Below are 7,874 nucleotides of genomic sequence, written 5' to 3'. Positions count from 1 at the left end.
CTGCCAAGGAGTGGGTTGCAGACCCTGTATGATCTGATCAGAGATGGCACTGTCCTCTGAGCCACAGTGGGTTCAGTGAAATGGTCCTTAAAGCGACTCATCCAAACTCCAGAAGTAAGAGGCAGGGTGGGGACTCCAAGGTCTAGCCTACGTCTTGTGCCCTTTCTGAAGCTGGGTTCTGAGATGCTCCCTCCAGCCTTGTCTGAAATCTCATGAAGATGGCTTCGTGGTGACCTCAGGGCTATAGTCATCCAGTGCACCGCTGTCCTCTCCCTCCAGAGAGGATCCGTTCCTGCCCTACAGGTGACAGCCTCTTGCCTTGATGCTTCTCAGGGTTCCGTCCCCCCCTTCTCTTGGTCTTTCAGCTGCCTAGCAGTCAGCCTATATAGAGTTATCACAAGGGAAGAAAAAGGAGAAACGCCTAAGACTCTCAAGTTCTCAACAGTGGACCGGGCAGGAAGAAAGCTTCCTGAAGGTTACCTTAAAATGGGGGTACAGGAGACCCAGCCATGTGCTGAGGCTACAGGGTGATCAGATACGCACCTCACCAGCCAGTGCAGTTATCATTTTTGTGCCAGCTTTCCCTCAGGTGGTAGATATGGTGAGCATCTTGCACTAAATTTTGATGTCTTGGGGCTATAGAAGCAGTGTTATTGTCGGAAATACAACCAGAAAGTTTAAATAGGAACCAGTAGCCACTTGGAGGTCTGGTCACTGTCCAGGCTGGGACATTTCTGTGCACACTTGGGGAAAGGGCTGCTTTCTAGTGTGCAGAGAGCCAACATCGACTTGCCCACAGAAGCCCATTGGGCCACCATCCCTCAGTGGCTACATCCATGAGTCAGCTAGGCTTGGGGACTGCAGAATATTGAGGCCTACAGCTGAACAACAGAGCACGGAGTGATACCATTGTCTGTGAGCCCAAGCCTGGCTGCAAGCAGGGTCCTGGTTTTATTACTTAGTTTGTTTGTTGTTGTTTGAGACAGGGTTTCTCTGTTTAGCCTTGGCTGTCCTGGACTCGTTGGTAGACCAGGCTGGCCTCGAACTCACAGCGATTCACCTGCCTCTGCCTCCCAAGCGCTGGGATTAAAGGCGTGCGCCACCATGCCTGGCTGCAGGGTCCTGTTTTAAGAAGATCTCAAAGTGTAGACATAGCAATGGTTGGGGAGGCATCAGGACGGAGGCCAGGGCAGCCATGCTTGAGCTGAAGCAGGGCCAGTATGAGGTTGGTACCATTGGGGAGAATGAAGGGCGGGTAATGGGGCTGTTGGGCCATTCAAGGCCATTGTGCCCTGTCTTTGGGAATCTGAGGGGCAGCGCAGTGCTTGGTGGCTTTCTTGCTATTGTCACCTATCATATATGAAAAGCAGAAGGGTGGTATCTTGGGAAGACCAAACAACAGTCAACCTGGGCTCGCTCGCTCTCATGCACTGATTTTAACTGTGCGCATAGTATACGTTGTATGCATGTGGGTGTGTGCCAGGGTGCATGTGATGGCCTTTGCCTGCCGAGCTGTCTTTCTAGCCACAAAGGGTGGTTTTGAGGCGTTTTTGTTTTGGTGGCTCTAGGGATTGAATTTAGCGCCTTACACATGCTAGGAAGGACTTCCATCACTAAGCTATGTCATTAGCCTAACCCATATAGGTTTTTTTGTTTTGTTTTGTCTCTTTGGAGACCAAGTCCTGGTACTTAGTCCAGGCTGGCCTTGAATATACAATCCTCCTGTGTGCTGGGATTTCAGGTGTGTGTCACCAATCCAGGACACCTCTTTTTTTTTTTTTCAAATTTTATTTTCTGTACATAGATGTTCTGCCTGCATGTATGTCTAAGTACGGCATGCATGCAGTGCCCAGGAAGACCAGAACCATCGGGGTCTCTTTGGATCCTTTTTTTGTTTTTGTTTTTCTTTTTTGTTTTTTCGAGACAGGGTTGTCTCTTTGGTTCTTGACTGAGCCACTTCCAGTCCAACACCACCTCCCTCCTTTCTTTCTTTTAAGATTTATCTATTTATTAATTATATATAGAGTACTCTGTCTGCATGTAACTCCTGCAGGCTAGAAGGGGCACCGGACCTCATCACAGATGGTTGTGAGCCACCATGTGGTTGCTGGGAATTGAACCAGGGACCTTTGAAGATCAGACGGTGCTCTTAACCTCTGAGCCATCTCTCCAGCCCCTACTTCTTAAGTTACATGCTCACATACCGTTTTGTTTGACGGAGAACCTTTCACCGAAAAAGCAAAATAGAAGAGTATTCCAGGATGTCATCTCCAGACTAGGATGCTCCGGCCTCAGCAGAGGATCTGGGAGAACATTCCAAGGCCCGATGACAGGGACCAACGCTGGGTGATGGAGATGAAATGAACCTCTGCACTGGGTTCCTCGGGACTGTAGACACAGCGCTCTCCTGAGCTTTAGTTACCCAGGTCTCTGGTTTGGAAGGTAAACACAGTTCTGAACTGTGCTGCCCTCCATGGGGCAGAGGCCCTGAGCTGACAGACAGTGACAGCCCAGCTATATGGCCTACGGGGATGCTCCACGGGATAGGAAGTGGGCTTCCCAGGTCCTAAGGGACTCTTCTTGGTGGCCTCTCAGCCAGGTCAGCTTCCTCAGAAAGAACAGGGCAGTATGCCCCACACCCCATGCCAGTGTAGGTCTCTGGCTCTTCTTTTGAGGCTCCCTGTGATGGCCAAGAGCAGTCCTCTCTTGCAGTTATTCCCACAGCCACCCTGCACTGCATCCTCTCCCTGAGGCACGGGAACCGAAGTCCACCCTGTTGTCCTCCCAGCCCAGAGCCAACACTCTCATGGACAGAGTGGACAAGAGAGCTGCTGGTTCACTGCACCCAACAAAAAGCACACAGCCATGCCCAGGCAGCCGGGTGTTGAACCAGGAAGCTTTATTTACACAGTAAAAGTAACAAGCAAATTCCTGAGACTAGAGCGGCTGTAGTGCAAGCCAGTCATGGCCTGTGGGGGAGGGGCAGGCAGCGGTACACTAGTGCTAGTGAAAAGACCCAGCAGGGGCTATGCACGCGCAGACTGCTGCCCTGGTGGGGGCGTGACCCACCACACCAGTCACCACACTGTCTGAAACAGTACCACCGCTGCTGCCTGGCTGGGACAGCACGGATGGCCCTAGCATGGCCTGTGGGCCCATCTGTCCCTGGCCCCTGGGCATCCCCCAACACTGACAATGCAATTCATTTGCCAATGAGACTATGCTAGGAGGTCAGGCTACCCTACTAAGGCTACAAGAGCTCCATCAGTCTGCAACTGTAAAATAATCTTTCTCTTCCTTCTTAGAGGGGCCTGGCACCAGAGGCGGGGCAAGGGGCAGCCGCTACATGGGCAGAGCGTCCCTGAGCCCTGGCACCTGGCTTACATTTTAAGTGGCTATCATTCAAGTAACTTTAACCACATCAGTGGAAATGGGGTGTAGGATCCAGGGCTGAGTTCTAACTGCTGTGAACCTTGAACCTTAAACCATGAAAAAAATATGCCCAACAGCCTGCATAGGACACCCATCTAGAAATTGGGAAGGGGACATTTCCTGTTTAATGTAGACCTTTCTTTTATTTAATTTCCTTTCTGCATAAAATTTAGAAAACTTTCCTGCTACAAAACAAAACAAAACTTTTTTTTTTTTAAAGTAAGGCTTTCTGAGAATGCACACCTGCAGGTGTGAGCAGAACAGGTTCCTTGGGCCTGTCCATGAGGGAGCCCGTGGGTGCTGGCCAGGTTCTACCATCACCACCCACGAGTAAGGCAAGAGTGGGCAGTCATGTAAACCGTCTAGGCCGCTACCCTGATCTCAGGCGAGGTACCCGGCAGAGAGCAACTCCTGTCAGTTCAGTGGCGTCTGGAATGAGTGGGATGCACTGTGCTAGAAGGCCCTCTTCCCTGTTGGCTGTGGTGGAGACACACCCTGCTCTAGACCTTCAGGCTCCCTAGGCAATGGGGTAGCCAAGCACACACCCTCAGTTCCTCTGGGCGGGGGGATGGCACTCCCAGGCAGGCTGAGGAAGGTGAGGCTTCTGTGGTTGACCGGAAATTGCTGAAGCCACGATGCTGTGGGGGTGAGCCTGCTGCCTGCTGCTCATGGTGCCAAGTGTGTGGGAGCCAGGGGGGAACCTCCCAGGTGAACCTTCCTCTGAGAGATCCAAGACCAGAGGTCTTGGGGCATGAGTGGGGCCAGATGAGTGGGTCTGTCTGGGCAGCATGACTGCTCAAAGATGAACGGACACCTTCTAGACGAGACCTGCTTGGCTCGATGAAACGATCAGCAGAAAGCAATACAGGCATTCTTTCTCCAAACAGAAAAGCTCCTGCCGTCTGCTCTGGCTGCTTTTGCTGGAGGCTTGGACTGAGGTCTTGGGGTGGGGGTGGGGGAACAGGGACAGTCAAGAGCAGCCTGAGGAAGCTGCAAAGAGCCAGTCCCTACCCCAGGTTTGGAGCATTTCTGCCCAGGGAACAGTGCCTTAGAGGCACACAAGAGGGATGAAGCTGTCATTCAGCAACTTCCTGTTTGTCCTTCAGCTACCAGGCTTATGGGAGATCGTCTAAAAGGACAAGTCACCCACATAATAGCCTTAAGATATACACCTGCCACCAGGAGCTTCTGGTCCCGGTTCACAGGAGAGGCAGCTGGCGACTGCTCTATGCTTTGGCTTTAGCAGACTGTGTGAGCAGACCAGGGGACGGGGCCTCGCCTCTGCCTTCCTCAGGAGGGGTGGCCTTAGGGACTGTGAGGCTACTTCAAATGCCAGACCCTCTCAACTGTGGACTCTCTCGGGAACATGGCAGGGGTGTGTGTATCCCATGCCCTCTGAACTACCTTCCTCCAGGACCCACCAGGCAGGGCTCCCATGCCATGCCTTCGCCAGCTTTCTACTTCGGCTTTTCCAGTACCCCACCCCCGAGGCCAGCTGTCTCCCATCACCACCACATGTACCCACCGTGCTGCCCAACCTGGGATATAGGAGTGGGGCTTCCTGTACCGTGGCGTCTGATTTTAAAGAAACACTGCCTATACACGAATCAGAACTTGAGCCTCTGTCCTTCTGGTGAATCGACAAAGTTTTAGCAGAAGGTTCCCATCCAGGTCTATCCTTAGGAGACGGGAAACAACCATCTGGGCTTAAGCGGTAGGGGATGGAACCACGGCAGGCACTGCAGCGTGACGACAGAAGTACGCAGCCCACATGTCCAGAGCTCAAGAGTGTGCACCAGTTATTTTTAGCCTTATGGGAAAGCAAGCCACTTGTGTAAGCCAGCCCACTTGCTATTGTCTGCAGAAGATGCCAAGTTTGCTAAAAGCCAGAGTCCCAGAGTGCAGAGCCCTGTAGCATGTCTACAGGGAACACTGGGGGGTGGGGTGGGGGAGCTGCCTGAACAGATGCCCTCTGGGAATTATGCTGGGAGCGAGGAGCTGCGAGGGAGGGTGTGATTCATGCCATGCTGTGGCTGGGCTTGTAGAGAAGAGCCTTAAGGCTAGGCTCACATCAGTAGACTGGGGGGCCGGAGGGGGGGGCGGTGTCGTGAAGACAATGGTGGTATGCTTTCATTAAAGCCAGTGGTGTCTGTGAACAAGCAACAGTGTACTAGGAATGCTGTGGAGGCTTGCAGGCCCCCAACATAGGCTGCTACAGAGGGGAGCCTACAAAGTGGCCAGCCAGCAGACTCCCCTCTGCCCAGGAATGTACACAGGGCTGAGAGAAACTCCTGCACCTGCTTGTAGTTCCTGAGGACACTATGAAGAGGAGGTCATCTTGTCACTGACATCTCTACACTCAGCTGAATCCACTGAGCTCAGCCCTCAGAGACTGGGGACAGTAGGAAGGCTGCCAAGGACAGCCTTGCCAAGGCAGCCCCTGAGGTGGCAGAGGTGTGGGTGACATGGGAGAGCTGATGGGCCCACCTTTCAGTCAACACAACCACCCAGTATGGATGGCCTCTGGTCATCCCTGACCTATATCCCCTGGTCCCGAAAAAAAATGGGACACGGATTATCCTAGAATCCCTGCCAGTGCCCCAAATGGATTAAGGCCACACGGTCTGGTGTCACTACAGGAGGTGTCTCCCGAACCTTCCCAAGCCTGGGAGACCTGGGAGAGAAGGCACGGAGTAAACTAAGTAAATGAGGCTTTGGGTAACTCCCCAGAAGGAACCTGAGCGAGGCCATAAGGAGCTTCGGCCCCTGGCACGCTACCTGGGGGATGCAGCTGGCCCAACCCTACCGAACAGTGGCTGCCCAGCACCCCATAAGCAACGAAGAGGAGGAGCCCACACCAAAATCCCGTTCGTGGACTATAGCAGTTCCGTGGAACTGGTGTGGGGCGGGGGTGGGTGGGTGGGGCAGCTGTTGCCTGTGAGGTGTGGCCAGGTTTGCCTTCACAAATTTGGGCACTGCAGGGTGATATCAACTCCTGGGAAATGGACGAGCTCCTTTTGGGGAGCGTTTGCCAGATCCAGGAGCCAGGATCCCCCTTGGAGTGACCACCTAAGGCCTCGGGAAAGGCCCATCCATTGCAAAGCTTCCCCCCCCCCGCCCCCCCTCAGCCCCCTCCTCAGTTGTTTTCTATCTGCTCAATGTCCAGCTCGCCGTCCAGAGAGCAGAGGCTGTCCGTGTAGGCGCCACCACGGTCCCGCCAGGCTGGGGCCGCCTCCCGCTTCCGGCAGCAGTCCTCATCCAGACTGTAGCCATCTGACTCCTCACAGGATAGGTCCTCCTGGCAGGTGAAGTGCTCATCAAAGGAGTGGGGAACAGGCTCAGGAACCGGGGTCCCAACAGGGGTCCTGCCCCCGGGGCTGGAGGCTGAGAGCAATGCGGTCCAGGATCGGGTACTGCTGACGAGGGCAAAGGGGCCCTGAGAGCTGTGGTCTTCCACCCCTGTGCTCAGGCAACTGAGGCTGCTGAAGGTCTGACAGTTCTGTGGAGGAAGAAACACGCTGGTCAGTGAAGGGGCCGGGCTCACTCTGGAACCTCCTACAAAGCCACCCAAAGCCTGGCTGCCCTTTAATCTGCTCGGCTGTAGCATGACCACCGCGTGTGAGAATGGTTCGTGAAGGAGTAAACCCCAGGCACTGGCCACTGTGCTGCTAAAAGGCGTACAACTGCAGGCGGTCGCTACAGAAAGGGCAACCGCTTGGTGAGGCCTCACTTGTGGGCGGCTGCAGTGAGACAGGGCCACTCGTGGCATTTCCAGGAGACCCCAGACTCTTGGACGGTTGGCCTGGCAACAAGGTGTCTGATCCTTGCTGAGGCCGTTTCATTCCTGATGGCCCTTGTCCGGGGTTGGTTCTAGGACCCCCTCCCTCTTCAGCGTGCAAAACTTTATCTAAAATGATGTGTGCAGTCAGCTTTGGGTTGCGGATGACACCCACTAGGACGGAAATGCCAATCGGTAGCTGCCAATACTGTGCTCTTCACACTCTCTGTGAAGATACATATTTTTTTCCTGAGGTTTTGACTGAGTCTGAGAAGGCAGCTTACGGTATGTGTGAAAAAAAGAAACAGAGTTTTTTGTTGTTTGTTTTTGTTTTTTTTTTTTCTTGGTGGTTGGATCCAACCAGAATGAGTGTGCTAAGTCTACCCTCTACCATTGAACCACACCCCCAGCCGGACATGAATACCAACAGCCACACAGTCATTAAATAAAACCAGCGAGTGCCCCGGATCCCACATGTCCTTTCAGACAAGAGACAATGTCATATTGCCTATGAGAAGGGGACCAGCTTAGATTGACTGATAACCAGGCCATAATCCCCACCCCACCCACTTCCCTTGACCAGCGTGAGATGGGGTGGGGTGGGGTGGGGAGGGAAGGGGTGCTGGAGATCTTTATCTGATCTCTTTTGTTTTGTTTTTTTGAG

The 7,874-nt window shown here is 53.5% G+C and overlaps 1 protein-coding gene across 6 annotated transcripts in view; it reads right to left on the bottom strand.

Annotated features, from left to right (window-relative positions):
* Window positions 1–2,880: 2,880 nt before the first annotated feature.
* Window positions 2,881–7,874, bottom strand: part of FAM53B (family with sequence similarity 53 member B) — a 102,947-nt gene continuing 97,953 nt past the window's right edge. For all 6 annotated transcript variants that reach the window (XM_084772715.1, XM_084772718.1, XM_084772716.1 and 3 more), the window contains one exon: window positions 2,881–6,931. In XM_084772715.1, coding sequence (XP_084628841.1) covers window positions 6,569–6,931 — 363 coding nt within the window. In that variant the 3' untranslated portion in view covers window positions 2,881–6,568. The remainder of the gene's footprint in view (window positions 6,932–7,874) is intronic.

This window comes from Acomys minous (assembly GCF_964271855.1).
Source record: "Acomys minous genome assembly, chromosome: 2".
Classification (NCBI taxonomy): Eukaryota; Metazoa; Chordata; class Mammalia; order Rodentia; family Muridae; genus Acomys; species Acomys minous.
Note: the sequence above shows the minus strand (reverse complement) of the source record. Positions and strands in the feature narration are given on the sequence as shown.